Raw genomic sequence first — 16,284 nt, 5'->3', positions numbered from 1 at the left:
GCTTAATAAGCACACCCCGGATCACGGCTTTATGCGCTTCCCACACTAGGCCAACGTCGCATTCAAGGGTATTGTTAGCATTAAAGTAGTGTCCAATCTCCTTTACCACATCTGCACAGACCTCTGGGTCCTGCAGGAGGCTTTCATTTAATCGCCATGGCGGGCGCTGTGACGTACGTGTGCCATCGAAGGAATAGCGCAACACTATCGGGGCATGATCTGACCATGTGATCGATTCTATTTTGGTGCTTTCAACTGCCTGCAAGTTTCTATGTGGGATTAAAAAGTAGTCAATGCGGGAGTACGTCTGAGGTGGTTGTGAAAAGAACGTGTAATCCCTCTCTCCAGGGTGAAAGAGGCGCCATATGTCGATCAGTTGTGCCGAGTGTAAAGCCGTGTTTATGCGTTTTCGTGAGGCTCTTAAGGTCGATGATGTACCAGTGGATGTGTCTTCATTCGGGATTAAGGGAGTGTTTAAGTCTCCTCCAATAATTAGTTGTCCTTCGGCAAAATGCATAAGGTAGTCTAGCTGTTTCGAAATGAATGTGTCCTGATGGTCATTGGGAGCGTATAAGTTTGCAAAGGTCACCTTTCTGTCACCTATTTGGCCTTTTAGGTACAGGTATCGTCTTCTGGGTCCGTTTTAGTGTCTAGCCATTTCCATGGTATTTGGACTGATGGGTAATCAATCATTATATTGGTCTTATCACAGATCCGTAATCTACCACAAACACCAGGGACCTCATTCTGGGGAATACAGACCAGACCCTAGCATCTCTCAACCGTTAGAATGAGGAATGTTGGTTGCTCAGAATGTATTTTTCTCATTACAGTTCCAAGATTAGTAATGTTTAGTTTATTGCTGCTCAGTAGCTTTCTTTAAAACGCCTATTGATTTAGGTAAACTTCGCCTATCACCAGACTGAAATGTTATACCGACTTAATACTCAATATATAATTTATATATATGCCGGGGGGGGGGGGCTCACCGGGAAACCCAACGCTCGGCTGTGTCTATCCAATCCCCCACTTAGGACAGCGCTGCACACTCGGGTCATTCCTGAGCAGCGTACTGGCAAGTTTCTCTCTTGCCTCTTAGCATACTATCTAAAACCCAATCTCTCTTCTTTCCTAGGGACTGATAGTTCCAACACTACCCTTTCCATTTCTTTAATCCCTCCCTGCCTTTTAACCCTCTTTCTGATTACTACTAACCTCCAACACCTACCCTAAAACCCAATCCCCCACTATCCGCGAACATGGACGCCCTAACCATAATCTCCTTGAACGCAAAGGCCCTAAATACACCAGAAAAAAGATGGATGTTGCTGCAGGACATGAGACGACTGCAGGCAGATGTAATCCTACTACAGGAAACACACTTCAGAGACAACACCATACCTATCCTTAGAAACACATACTACCCTACGGTTTATCACTCTACCAACACACAGGCCAAATCCAGGGGGGTCTCGATCTTAATATCTACATAAACATATTTTAAATAGAAGAAAAGCTTTTCTGTTTTTTAGAACTGTAAAAAAAGCAAAACAAAAATAAACCAAGAACAGTGTGCAGTTACAAAAATATTTTGTTGTAAAGTAGTTATTGACAAGGGGTGGAACAGCCATTTACGATAACTTCAGGAGAAGTACATTTATGCTCAAATATCAAAGATTTCAAGGAGGTATTGATAAAATCTATACAGTTAGGTAATGGGTGACATGGAAAGTCGCTCACAGGAATTATAGCATGAAACCCAATCCCCCAAATCTTGCTGAATTTAGCAGAACAACCTCTGGCCTTATTCTGTAATGAGGTACATTAAAACACATCCTTTAAGGACAGCTCCATGTACATTGCGACAAGGCAGCCCTTAAACGCAAATTCACATACCTGTACGTGATTCCTCTCTTCGGCTCTGGAGCACCATGGCTGCCGGGACCCACCGATCGTTCACAGGAGAGGCAGAGTGGCGGTCTGCCTATGTAAACAAGGTAGATCGCTGTTCATTAAGGAAAGAAAATGGAGATCTTGTGTTTCTAGGCAGAAAAACAGATCTCTGTTTTCCTCCAGTCACAGCATTCCCCCCACAATTAGAAAGCGCACTTAACCCTTTGATCGCCAATGTTAACCCCTTCCCTGCCAGTGTCATTTATACAGTGACAGTGTTTTTTTTTTTTTTTTTAAGCACTGATCACTGTATTGGTGTCACTGGTCCCCAAAAAGCGTCACTTAGTGTCAGATTTATCCACTGCAATCCTTCTAAAATTCGCTGATCGCTACCATTACTAGTAAAAACAATAAAAAAAATAAAAAGTCCATAAATCTATCCCATAGTTTGTAGAGGCTATAACTTTTGCGCAAACCAATATACGCCTATTGAGATATTTTTTTTTACCAAAAACACGTAGCAGAATACATATTGGCCTAAATTGGTGAAGAAATATGATTTTTTTTATTTGATGTTTTATAGCAGAAAATAAAAAATAGTTTTGTTTTTTTTCAAAATTGTCGGGTATTTTTTTGTTCGTAGCGCAAAAAATAAAAACCGCAGAGGTGATCAAATACTACAAAAAGAAAGCTTGATTTGTGGGGAAAAAAAGGACATCAATTTTATTTGGGTACAGCGTCGCACGACCAAGCAATTGTCAGTTATAGCAACACAGTGCAGTATCGCAAAAAAAATGGCCTCATCAGGAAGGGGGTAAAACCTTCCTGAGCTGAAGTGATTAATAAAAGACATCTTAAACAACCAAAATAGTAATAAATGAACAAACCTTGATCATGTATTCAATGCGACTATGGGAATGCTTTTCTATAACAGATTCAATCCAGATGAGTGGTTTCACCTGAAAAAGAGTATTCAAACCAAATAAAAACCTTTTAGATTTCTCCCAAAAAAGGTTATTTTTCTGTTTATGTCTCACTGAGATTTCCCTGGAGATCAGTCCTGGAGAAGCAACAGGAAATTGGGGGGGGGGGGCAAAAAATATCCTGAAGTGATACCAAGGACTGTAGGGTCATGTATGATTGGATGTAGTTGTGACCTAGACAATCTGTGGTTGATGATGATCAAACTCAGTGCAGCTGGCACAACACTGGAATATTGTGGAACAAAAAAAAAAAAAAAAAACCTATAAGCAGCGCTCTTTGGAGTAGGATCCAAAGCGTAGTAAGAACCAAAGTGCGACTACACTTTGGATCGTACTCAGAGCGCTACTTATAGTTTTTTGTTTGTTCCACAGGAAATTAGGGGGAATATTCCCGAAGTGAGGGAATTTTTCAACTTAGTTGTCACCTGAACATTTATCCTCATCAGATCACCCCTTTCTTTGGTCGAAATTCTTTTGGATTTGGCCTCACTTTCTGTGACAAAAGTTTCCAAGGCAAATAAATAAATCTCCCAAATTCAGACAAAGACAACAATAAAAAATAAATTATAACCCCCGCCTAACTCTCTAAGGCTGCATTCACACATGATCGTGGGTGGAATCGCATTGATTCTTTCCCGCGATTTCAAATGGCTGCAAAATGCACCTCGTGATTGCGATACTATTATTTCTAATGGCACCCCAATCGTGCTGCGATTATTGCGCTGCTTTTTGCTTGTCACTCAAATAGGAAAAAATGAGCTTCTTTTGGGCGACATCGTTGTGCGTTGCGATTTGCACGATTTACCGCACGACAATCGCGGCGTGATTGGGGTGCCATTAAAGTAACGGCATCGCCATTGTTTCCCGCGTTTTGCAGCCATGCGGAATCGTGATCATGTGTGAATGCTGCCTAAAGCTTTTTTTTTTTTTTTTTTTTTTTTAAATATGCCATCTCTTAACATACACTTTAGTTTGTGCCACATGTTGACAGCGGTATTTTGTAAGTACAAAATGGAACATTTGACATCTATGAGAAAGGGTTCATAATACACCTCATTGAATTGAATTACCAGCACTTTCCCTCTTTAAAAGTGGTATTCAAGGCCAAAAAATAAAACTGGTGCAGAGAGCGATAGGGAGGTAGTTATACTGACTTCTGAAATGTTAGGTGATTGACTGTATCTGGCTTCAAATTTTCTAAATTGCTTACTTGGAGCATTTATACAGGAAATGAGGCCAGCAGAAAGCCTAAATCGGGGTACCTGTTCTAAGTTAGTGTAATAAAGTCATTGGATCAGCAATACATCCCAGCAACTACCATTTTCAGAAAAAAAATGATCCTTGCAGTGGGGCCTATGTTGCAAAAGTTAAATGCTCATTAAAATGGAGTTCCAGGCTAAACTGCAACTGTCTTGAAGATTAGACCATCCCACTCCCTTCTTTCCGGATATATATAGATATATATATCTATATATATATTTTAGTTGCTTTGTACCCATTATGTTGTTTTCCTGCTTGATTTCCATCCTACCCCGCTGCGGGGAGGTACGCCATTTCTGCGTTCGCATCTGCTGCCTTCTGGGGCCTTTGTGTCCCAGAAGACAACGGGACCATTCAAAAAGCGCAGCACGACACGTGACTCAGTTTCCCTTAGTTGCAATGCTGGCGCCTGCATCTGAGCTGATGGAATTGCCTTTGGGAGGCTGACATCGTGGGATCCCTGAACAGGTAAGTGTCCCTATATTAAAAGTCAGCAGCTACATTATTATTTTTTTTAGAGGCTGGAACTCCGCTTTAAGTCTAGGGCTAGAAAAATAAGGTGCAATATTTACCTTATATCTCGGGAAGGCTCTCACCATGCTGTGTGACTTGTCAACTGAAGCCTATTGTTTGTCCACTGGTCACAGATCAATGTCATCAAGTGCAATGCAGAACCAGCAGTACTGTATTGGAAGTGAGTATGGCAAGAGGCTGCCCACAAGTTGGACCATCAGAGAGAAAAGAAAGACACTGGCACAGGTATAAAGAAGCCATTACAATTATAGCTTACTCCTCTAGCCCTAGCCTTAATGAGCATTTAACCCTCTGGGGGGGGGGGGTTAAAGTAAAACTATAGGCAAAACTTTATTTTCCATTTCGGATAGAGTAAGAGGGTTATAACCCGTGTTAGTTTTTTGCCATTGGTGGTGCTTCACTTGCTGTCCCATAGCCAAAACAGGAGGTGAGAGGAAATCCCTGCAAATTAAGGGAATCTCTTGGGGCCCCCCAGGTCACCAGAACCACATTCAAAGATTTCCCCTCTTATTGTTCTGGAGATAACCCAAAATTTGAAATTTTATTTTACTTTCAATTTTAATGATAATAGTAAACAGGACAAATAGAGAGGGTGAATCTCCCTAACAGGGGCACAGGGGGTAATAAAAACCTGACAGGTATTCTAATCCATCTCCACTCTGTTCAAAACCCAAAAAAAAAAAAAGTTTTGCCTTTAGCTATACTTTAAACTAAAAATCATAGCATTAAAAGATAGAAATAAATAAAAAGTGCCATAGCACTTGTGTGTGGTACCACATGCTAGCACAATTTTGTAATATACAAGGACACTTGCATGAGTGTTTAAGCGGTAAGACATGAGCTCAAACTCTCCATCTGGAGGTATGAAGGATATAGTCCTGTCATTTTCAAATCTGGATAGGCGAACACACTGGTGAAACTTGACATCTTCAAGCTCCACAGACTTGCTCTTCCCACCTAGAAGAATGTAAGACAAATTAACCCTGGTCAGTTCAGTTACAGCTCCCGGCAAGACCTTTAGACATGCATTTTCTGTCTACCAGCATTTACTGTTCAACTTACTTTTAAGACTTAAAGTGTAGTTATGTACAGAATGATAAAACAGATATACTTTTTGTACAAAATGTTTTATATTAAAGCACCTTTACATCATAAATGTTCTAGCATTAAAAGTATCCCAATTGGAAGGTGTATATGAATCACAGGCACTGCAATAATTAACTGATAGACACTACATATAAAGCTTCACTTCTAAATGGGTCTGTATACATAAAAAGCAGTTTCTCCCTAACATTTGTTAAATCTGCCAGATGCATAAGAGCCATGCTAAAAGCATTAAACGGAGAATGTGGCTGCTATACATGAAACAGAATATTTATGATTAGTAAAATCATCTTCAAGTGCTTCAATCAGAATTACTAGAATGCCCTCCACCTTTATCCTGGACAAAAGGCAAGGAAGAAGCTGCAGCAGAGAAAAGGTATAGATGAAGGAGTCACAAGGGAATCCAACACAAATACCTGAAGGTTCCTGGTCCAAGAGTAAAACCTGTCCAGCTTGTTGTGGAATCTGGACGCTAAGAGATCCACAACCTGACTGCAGACAAATTTCTGTGGACACCTCTGGGCGAAGGGCCCATTTCCCCAGGATGAGCCGTCGACAACTGAGAAAGTCCGCCTGCCGATTTTCCACACCAGGAAGTGTACAGCTGAGAGGGCAATAATGTGTAGTTCTGCCCACAGTGCCCAGTAGAAGATTCCAGTTTGCTTCTTCCTAAGTGGCAAAACTTCTTATCCACCTTTGATGGTTGATGTATGCCACCACCATGACATTGTCCTCTGCACCCTGATGGGAAGACCCCGAAGGCAGATATACCAGTGCAAGTAAAAACAATCCAGGTCAACAGCAGGAGCACTCCACCTTCTGTAGAATTCTTCTTCCATGGGGTACTGCTGATTGAAATGCTTTGGTGATGAAAATGCCTTTTCTAGGTGAGGCCAATTTGCATGCATCATTTCCTGCAAATGAGGATGCACAGTAAAAGATTTGTGCTTTTTAGGCAGTCACCAGGACCCAAATCCAGTAACCATTAGAGAAGAAGACTGTGGAAGTGGCAAACACACTGCATCTGCCAGGAAGCCCACTGTGGTACTCTGAGACAGCCCTGGACCTTGGGATACCTCCTGAGAGGACACATCCAAAACTTTCCAATCCTCATTTGCTTCTTCATATGCCTGAGGAAGTTTTTCCAATACCTCTTACAACAGCAAAAAAAGTGGGGGGAGGAGTGGCTAGAAGATGCATGTCCTATGACATCTTCGTGATACTCCACAGGCACATTCATCATCTGAGGACACGAACAAAAAAAAACAAAAAACAAAAAAAAAAAACAAAAAAAAAAAAAAAAAGGAGGCTTAACTAAGCTGGAAGATGGTATACCTGAAGAGGGACCTTGCCTCTTTTTTTGGGCAGTGTTTAGAGTAAGAAATTTCAGGACAGGAGCTTGTGCAATGCCGAAAGTAAGGCTGGAGTTCAGCTTTAACAGCTCCATGCCAGGAAAGAAAATGTGTCTTTTTACGTGTCAGCAGAGCACTTTGATTAAAAAAAAAAAAAAAAAGGAATCAGCAGTGATTGGAAGTCATCGCGATTAATTTGATGTGCTATTAAATATACAATAGAATTGTATCAGGAAAAGTTAATTCACTTACGCCCTGTATTGTCGAAGAGAACTTTATCATTTAATCCAAGGCGTAATTCAGGCATTCCTGAGAGAAATACCCTCATTTTGATGGATCCAACTATTTCACTGCGCAAGACATTTCCATTTGCACTCACCTACAACAGGAGAAGACAACAAAATGAAAAATGAACAGCACAGCTTATGAAGTAGAAAGTGTACATATGAAAGTAAATCCCCCTAAATACAGTGCTCAGTTATGACTGCACATAATACCATGTTCCACCTTCAACTCACCAAAAGGAAAAAGACTTTGCAATGTAGGTGGAAGTCTACAAGCTTTACCTATCACATATAGCAATTAGGATGGCTACTTTAAAAAGGAAGTTAAACTCCACATGAGGTCATACCAAACAAATAAATGAAATGATCCTGTCCTTTTATTCAAAACTTAAAACTATTTATTGCAGATTGTGGAGGATATTCATATTTTTGCAACCAAAGCTAAACTGCGGGAAAAAAAATTGTGACTATGCAGAATCTTTATTACAGAAGACAAGGTCTTCTGCCATGTCTTTTCTGCGATACAACAAACCTAACTGCCTATTCGCAATCTTCTTTTAGAATGTATACTGAGCATCGCGTGCATTCTCTGGGCCAGAACGAGTGCAATTTTCTGTGCATGTGTGGGAGTTGCCCAATTCTGGTCAAAAGAAATGGCTGAAGATCCTGAACCTGGAAGAAGTGAGGGCTGCTTTATATCCTAGTATTAATATTAAACCTCTTATAATATGAAGGACCGCCTGGATTAATAGTTTTTTTTTTTTTACTGTGCAGAGGTGAAGGTAGAGCATATTATTGTATGTGATCAAAGCCAGGAATTGTTTGGCAAAAAAATAATTTTACAGGTCAAGCAGCTTATTTATAAAAGTTCCATCTTTCACTATTCATTCACACATGATTTTGGACGCTAATTTCATTATTAAAAGAAGTGGTTGTTCTGGCTACACAATTTAACTTACCTGCCTCTTGCAGGCACAGATCCATGAACGAGTCATCAAACTTAAATGGGTCAGTCAAAAAACTCACATACTGGGTCGTTAGCGAGGCACTAAACACGTTTAAAAAAATATATATGTTCAAGTAGGGCTGCAACTAATGATTATTGTGATAATCGATTAGTTGGCTAATTATTGTTTCGATTAATCGGATAATAACCTTTAAAAATGCGTGGCGTTTAATAATTTAGTTCAGCCCTCCAAAATTCTACCCGCCTGCTCGCATTTTGCGAGTGGATTTTGAGGGCTGGCGAGTGTGGGCTGCCGGGGGGGGGGGGGGAGCACCGCCGACAGCCTGGATGGTATGGGAGCCAGTCTCCCAGCGATTGCAGGGGAAGAGAGGAGAGCCGCCGCCGCCTGGTTGATTAGAACGCGGGGAACATAACAACTTTCATTTCAATAGCTGTGTGTTCCCGCCGCATGCCGTCATATACAGCCCCTCCCTCTTGTCCGAGGAAATTTGATAGACAGATCACCCGTCCCAGGATTGGACGGGTGATCGTTCTATCAAAGTGCCCAGACAAGGGGGAGGGGCTGTATATGACGGCGCGCGGCAAGGAACACACAGCTACTGAACTGAAAGCTGTTATGTTCCCCGCGCTCTAATCAACCAGGTGACGGCTCTCCTCTCTCTTCCCCTGCACGGGGGACACAGTCTGCCCTTGGGGGAGAGGCAGGCTGCACTGGGGGGGGGGGGGGAGACGACGCATGCTGCACTGGGGGGGGGGGAAGACGACGCAGGCTGCACTGGGGGGGGGGGGGGGGGGGAGACGACGATGCAGGCTGCACTGGGGGGGGGGGGAGACGACGATGCAGGCTGCACTGGGGGGGGGGGGGGAGACGACGATGCAGGCTGCACTGGGGGGGGGATGGACGCAGGCTGCACTGGGGGGGGGTGGACGCAGGCTGCACTGGGGGGGGGGGTGGACGCAGGCTGCACTGGGGGGGGTGGACGCAGGCTGCACTGGGGGGGGACGCAGGCTGCACTGGGGGGGGTGGTGGACGCAGGCTGCACGGGGGGGGGTGGTGGACGCAGGCTGCACTGGGGGGGGGGGTGGTGGACGCAGGCTGCACTGGGGGGGGTGGTGGACGCAGGCTGCACTGGGGGGGGTGGTGGACGCAGGCTGCACTGGGGGGGTGGGGGGGTGGACGCAGGCTGCACTGGGGGGTGGGGGGGTGGACGCAGGCTGCACTGGGGGGTGGGGGGGTTGTACGCAGGCTGCACTGGGGGGTGGGGGGGTTGTACGCAGGCTGCACTGGGGGGTGGGGGGGTTGTACGCAGGCTGCACTGGGGGGGGGGGGGTGGTGGACGCAGGCTGCACTGGGGGGGGGGGGTGGACGCAGGCTGCACTGGGGGGGGGGGTGGACGCAGGCTGCACTGGGGGGGGGGGTGGACGCAGGCTGCACTGGGGGGGGGGTGGACGCAGGCTGCACTGGGGGGGGGGGGGGGATGGACGCAGGCTGCACTGGGGGAGGGGATGGACGCAGGCTTTTAAAAAAAAAAAAAAAAAAAAAAAAAAGGCACTGCTAGCATCTACAGATAAACATGTACAAATGAAAGAATCTATTATTAATAAAACTAAATATTTTTATTTATTGTTTTTATTAAAAAAAAGATGTACTGAATCCACGTAATCGGTAACCTATTTGGCTAGAGGTATCTGTGGCTGTGCACCAGTACAAATAGATATTGTTACTAGAGCTGCACAATTCTGGCCAAAATGAGAATCACTATTTTTTTGCTTAGAATAAAGATCACGATTCTTGTGGCGTAACATCATCTTTCACATTATACAAAAAAATTGGGCTAACTTTACTGTTTTTTTTAAATTCATTGTAGTGTATTTTTCCAAAAAATTTGTTTGAAAGACCCCTGCGCAAATTCAGTGGGACATAAAATATTGCAACAATTGCCATTTTATTTCCTAGGGTCGCTGCTAAAAATATATATATGATGTTTGGGGGCTCAAAGTTATTTTTTAGCAAAAAATACTGATTTTAACTTTGTAAGAAACAAGTGTCAGAAAAAGGTTTAGTCTTTAAGTGGTTAAACTTTCCTTATTTACAGATGAAGTTCATTCCTTTGATCTAAGAGCGAAAAGTTCCACTGTTTATAGTCATCTACCAGCGGACAATATTGTGAAAAACTTGGCAGGCTGCCTTTTTTTTTCCTTTTGACAGCTGAGTGAGCAGAGAACGCTAAACTTGTTACATGAATGAATCAGGAAATTCTGCATAGAGATCATGAGGGGGGTTGAATCAAGATCAATTTTTTAATGCTTAAAATCGTGCAGCTCTAATTGTTAACTCTAAGATATGCTGTGAATTTTAGATTTTTTTTTAAACTAAATTTGCATCCTTTGAATCTCCAATTTGACCAAAGAAATTAATAACTTCACGATTCAAATATTTCAGTATATCCAAACCAGTCCCATAGCAGCAGCTCACCTTAAATTAAGAACTATGGGCAAAACATTTTTTTTCATTTTGGATAGAGCAAGGGAAGGTTATAAACCCTGTCAGATTTTTTGCCACCTGTGTACCATTGCGGAGATATCCCTTCACTGTCCAATAACCAAGCAGGAAGTGAGAGGAAATCACTGTAAATTAAATGAATTTCTTGGGGACCCCCAGGCCACCAGAACTAGTTAGTGTCCCCATTGGAATATTTCCCCTCTATTACTCTTCTGGGGAAAACACAAAATTTGCGATTTTCTTTCAATGATAATGGTAAACAGGACAAATAGAGAGGGTGGGTCTCCCTAACGGGCGCAGACAGACAAATAAAAACCTGACAGGTGTTCTAATCCCTCTCTACTCTATTCAAAGCCAAAAAAAAAAAGTTTTGCTTTTAGTTATACTTTAAATCAATACTTTCTGCCAGTTCTACGAATGAAAGAATCAGATCCATTTTTTTTTAATTTTTAGTAACGATGGTCTGTATCTCAAACCAGATAATGTTAACATAATAGTTAACAAAAACTAAAAGGGCTTTAAAACAAGCCAGCTAGACTTGTCTAGCTGCTTATATGGTAAAGTAATTTTTACTAAAAAGATTCTCAAATATCACATGAAATATGGTAAAAAAAAACGGGTTTAGACTCAACCCCAATATGGCAATACTGTGCATACTACTAGACAGTCCAACAAACCCTCTTGTGCAGGATAAAACATATACATTTTATTGAAAAACACAAACAAATCATACTAATAATGTGTTGGCCAAAACAAGACAAAAGACCAAATAAAAAGGAGGAAACCATGACCAGACCCCCCCCCCCCCCCATCAGTATCTTAGAATTAGAAAAACATTCAATTATGTATACATATATTATGAATCTCTCTGAACAAAATTATAGTTGTTTCCTGTTGTATGAATGGATATCAATACACGGCTGGGACCAGATTTTATATGCTCAAAACAAACCAACACCCTTCATGTTATATTCATTCCAGATGTCCAACAAGGTTCCTAGTATAATCTGTATTTCTGAAAAAGGATGCCAACTCAAACATACAAACAGGAAACTTTCATCCACTTGTGTGTTTTGATGAAGATGGCTGCACTTGTGCCTCTCCATTATTTAAATGGCTCATCAGTATACGACTGGTGTCACCATTCCAAATGTCACAGGATCTTAAAAGATGTAAAAATCCAGGAGGAGGATGAATCTAGATACGGCTTAATATTACCAAGATAAATCTCTGATTCCATCCGTTAATTTACTTTCCATTTTATTAATTGATAAAATAAACTATTAAACACTTCTACTTTTAAAAGCATTCTTAATTTTCTCACACCCGGCTAAAACCTTCGAAAAGTAATTTTATATATATATATATTACACACATATACATATATACACACACATATACACAGTATCTCACAAAAGTGAGTACACCCCTCACATTTTTGTAAATCTTTTATTATATCTTTTCATGTAACACTGAAGAAATGACATTTTGCTACAATGTAGAGTAGCGAGTGTACAGCTTGTATAACAGTGTAAATTTGCTGTCCCCTCAAAATAACACATAGCCATTAAAGTGGATGTAAACCCAAAAAAAATTTAATTAAGGCTTGCACCTTGTACAATATAGGATTTCAGGTCATCTGTTCCCAGTCTTCCCACAAAAAGGTATTCCAGCTTTGAGCAATCCTTTTATCTTTTTTCAGTGAGATAAAAACTGACACACAGAGAAATAGGAGTCAGTTCTTCCCCCTTGCTGTGAGTGACAGGTGATTTACAGTACATATCTCATGCGCCAGCCTGAGAGAGACATTCTGTGTACTTCAGATCCCCTCCTTTCTTCTTCAGCTCTCCCAGGATTGGCTGCTCCACACCTCAGCATGATTGGGCATGCTGAATTCATGTGGTGACTTTTCTGGGTTTTGACTGGATGTTAGTGACCATAGCAGAAGTTCAGTGTAAGAAATACACAGGAGAAAATGCATGTTTACAAGGGGAGTGTAGAGGTGGGCGGGGAGTCTACTGACATCACAACTCCACCCACGAGCTCCGGACAACAGACTCACCCACAGAATCTGCAGTTTTTTGGGTCTCATAACAGACAGAGGGGAGACATTTGACAGGTAAGGATACATGCTAGAGGCATGTATATCCTTATAGATAACCACTACGGCAGTAGTTTAGAAAGTATGAGTGGGTTTACATCCACTTTAACCTCTTGCCGACCAGCCACCGTCGTTACACTGCGGCAGGTCGGCACGATCCCACGAGCCGTCGTAGCTATAAGTTGGCTCGTGGGATAGCAGGCGCATGCACACACCCGCTGCACTGCAGGGGTGCCGATGCTCGTGGCCGATGGTCGCCGGCCACAAGCGATCACAGGCACGAGAGGCAGAACAGGGACGTGTGTGTGTAAACATACAAATCCCTGTTCTGTGAGGAGTGACAGATCGTGAGTTGGTGAGAGCATCTTTGGGGCGCTTTATACATCGCTCCCAAGGCGCCCCTGCCCATTGAACTCAATGGGCAGCGCTGCCGAAGCGCCTGCAAAGCGCCGCCTCGCTTCGCGGGCGCTTTTAACCCTTTATTGGGCCGCTAGCGGGGGTTAAAAGCGCCTCTAAAACGACGGTAAAGCTAGCAGCACTTTACCGGCGCTGACGTGACCGCGCTGTCGGTGTGAAAGGGGTCTAAGTGAAAATGTCCAAATTGTGTCCAAAGTGTCAATATTTTGTGTGGCCACCATTAATTTCCAGCACTGCCTTAAACCTCTTGGGAATGGAGTTCACCAGAGCTTTACAGGTTACCACTTGAGTCCTCTTCCACTCCTCCATGACGACATCACGGAGCTGGTGGATGTTAGAGACCTTGTGCTCCTTCACCTTCCGTTTGAGGATACTCAATAGGGTTTAGGTCTGGAGACATGCTTAGCCAGTCCACCACCTTTACCCTCAGCTTCTTTAGCAAGGCATTGGTCGTCATGTTGGAATACTGCCCTGCGGCCCAGTCTCTGAAGGGAGGGGATCATGCTCTACTTCAGTATGTCACAGTAAATGTTGGCATTCATGATTCCCTCAATGAACTGTAGCTCCCCAGTGCCGGCAGCACTCATGCAGCCCCAGACCATGACACTCCCACCACCATGCTTGACTGTGGGCAAGACACACTTGTCTTTGTACTCCTCACCTGGTTGCTGCCACACACGCTTGACACCATCTGAACCAAATAAGTTTGTCTTGGTCTCATCAGACCACAGGACATGGTTCCAGTAATCCATGTCCTTAGTCTGCTTGTCTTCAGCAAACGGTTTGTGGGCTTCCTTGTGCATCATCTTTAGAAGAGGCTTCCTTCTGTGACGACAGCCATGCAGACCAATTTGATGCAGTGTATGGTCTGAGCACTGACAGGCTGACCCCCCACCCATTCAACCTCTGCAGCAATGCTGGCAGCACTCATACGTCTATTTCCCAAAGACAACCTCTGGATATGTCGCTGAGCACCTGCACTCAACTTCTTTGTTCGACCATGGCAAGGCCTGTTCTGAGTGGAACCTGTCCTGTTAAAACGCTGTATGGTCTTGGCCACCGAGCTGCAACTCAGTTTCAGGCAGGGGCGAACTGACAACTCATGGGTCCCCTGGGCAACAGGAGATTATGGGGCCCCGTGTCCCCGCTAGGGTTGCCACCTCATCCCGTTAAACCCGAACACCTTTGAATTACACAGGTTCTGAGGCTAATCAAATGCAGATAAGGCAAAGAGTGAGTTTAATTACCACCTTAACCACTTCAATACCGGGCCTATTCTGGCACTTCTCTCCTACATGTAAAAATCATAATTTTTTTGCTAGAAAATTACTCAGAACCCCCAAACATTATATATGTTTTTTTAGCAGACACCCTAGGGAATAAAATGGCGGTCATTGCAACTTTTTATCTTGCACGGTATTTGCGCAATAAGTTTTCAAACGCCTTTAAAAAAAAAAAAAAAACGGTTTCATGAATTAAAAAACACTAAAGTTAGCCCAATTTTTTTGTATAATGTGAAAGATGATGTTACGCCGAGTAAATAGATACCTAACATGTCACGCTTTAAAATTGCGCACAGTCATGGAATGGTGCCAAACTTCGGTACTTAAAAATCTTCATAGGTGACGCTTTGAAAATTTTTACAGGTGATCAGTTTAGAGTTACAGAGGAGGTCTAGTGCTAGAATTGTTGCACATGTTCTAACGCACGCGGCGATACCTCACATGTGTGGTTTGAAAGGTGTTTACATATGTGGGCGGGACTTGCGTGTGTGTTCGCTTCTGAGCGCAAGCTACCGGGGACAGGGGCATTTTAGTTTTTTTTTTTTTTATACATAATTGTTTTTATTTTTACACTTTTTTTACATTTTTTTTTTGATCACTTTTATTCCTATTACAAGGAATGTATACATCCCTTGTAATAGAAATCTATTGTGACAGGTCCTCTTTATGGAGAGATGCGGGGTCAATAAGACCCCACATCTCTCCTCCAGGCTGGAAAGCATGAGATCGAGAAAATAAAAATTCACAGATCTCATGCCGACAGCCGCGATCGCGGCTTTGTTGACATCCAGGAACCCGGGCGTGACGTCATAACATCGCACCCGGGCCTCTGACGGTCAAAGAGATGACTGGTGACCATCTGGTCACCGGAAATCTTTATTGTCATCATCCGGCGCCGGACGAATCTTTCTCCGGGCCCCCGATGGCACGGGAGAGCCCGGAGAAGCACAGGATGGCGGCGGGAGGGGCCTCCCGTCGCCTATAAGGAGTTCCGCTATGATCGTTCTTATCGTGCACAGAATCGCCGGCTGAAAAGAATGATATCTGAATGATGCCTGTAGCTACAGGTATCATTCAGATATCCCTGCATAAGAGGACGTCATTTTACTATGGCCGGGTATTGAAGTGGTTAATCAGCCACAGAACCTATGTAATTAATATGTATTTAGGTTTAAAGGGATGAGGTGGCAACTCTAGTCCCCGCCCATGCTCTAACCTCACACATAGCCCCACCTACATATTGCACTGCCCCCTCCTCCACCAGGTATCCCTAGTCTAACCTACCCTTGGTTTCTCTCACCCCCCCTCAAGTATCCCCTCCTCCCCCCCAGCGGTGTCCCCGGTGTCTCTCTCACCCAATCCTGCATCTCCCAGCTCTGGGCAAGGGATTTGCAGCCCTCCAACTTCTCAGTGTGTCTCTTCATCATGAAGGCAGCCAGTAGGCTCCAGTCACAGAGCTCGGAGTCACCGGGCTCTGGTGCTCCATCTTGCCCTGGATACTCTTCCGCCTCTCCTTATAGACAATCTACGGGCGCCGCCATATTGGCCTCTCCCGGCATGCACTGCACAGGCAGGTCATCAAGGGACCAAACTGTGTGATTCG

General features: G+C 43.5%; 1 protein-coding gene across 1 annotated transcript in view; it reads right to left on the bottom strand.

The window, feature by feature from the left end:
• The window catches only part of LOC141105988 (AP-1 complex subunit mu-1), a 151,862-nt gene that overhangs the window by 19,927 nt on the left and 115,651 nt on the right, over window positions 1-16,284 (bottom strand). Inside the window, exons 6-8 of the mRNA XM_073596285.1 lie at window positions 7,379-7,505; window positions 5,485-5,627; window positions 2,781-2,852 (exon numbers count right to left, since the gene is read on the bottom strand). Coding sequence (XP_073452386.1) covers window positions 2,781-2,852; window positions 5,485-5,627; window positions 7,379-7,505 — 342 coding nt within the window. The remainder of the gene's footprint in view (window positions 1-2,780; window positions 2,853-5,484; window positions 5,628-7,378; window positions 7,506-16,284) is intronic.

Source organism: Aquarana catesbeiana, linkage group LG01 (assembly GCF_042186555.1).
Source record: "Aquarana catesbeiana isolate 2022-GZ linkage group LG01, ASM4218655v1, whole genome shotgun sequence".
In the NCBI taxonomy this organism is placed as follows: Eukaryota; Metazoa; Chordata; class Amphibia; order Anura; family Ranidae; genus Aquarana; species Aquarana catesbeiana.
Note: the sequence above shows the minus strand (reverse complement) of the source record. Positions and strands in the feature narration are given on the sequence as shown.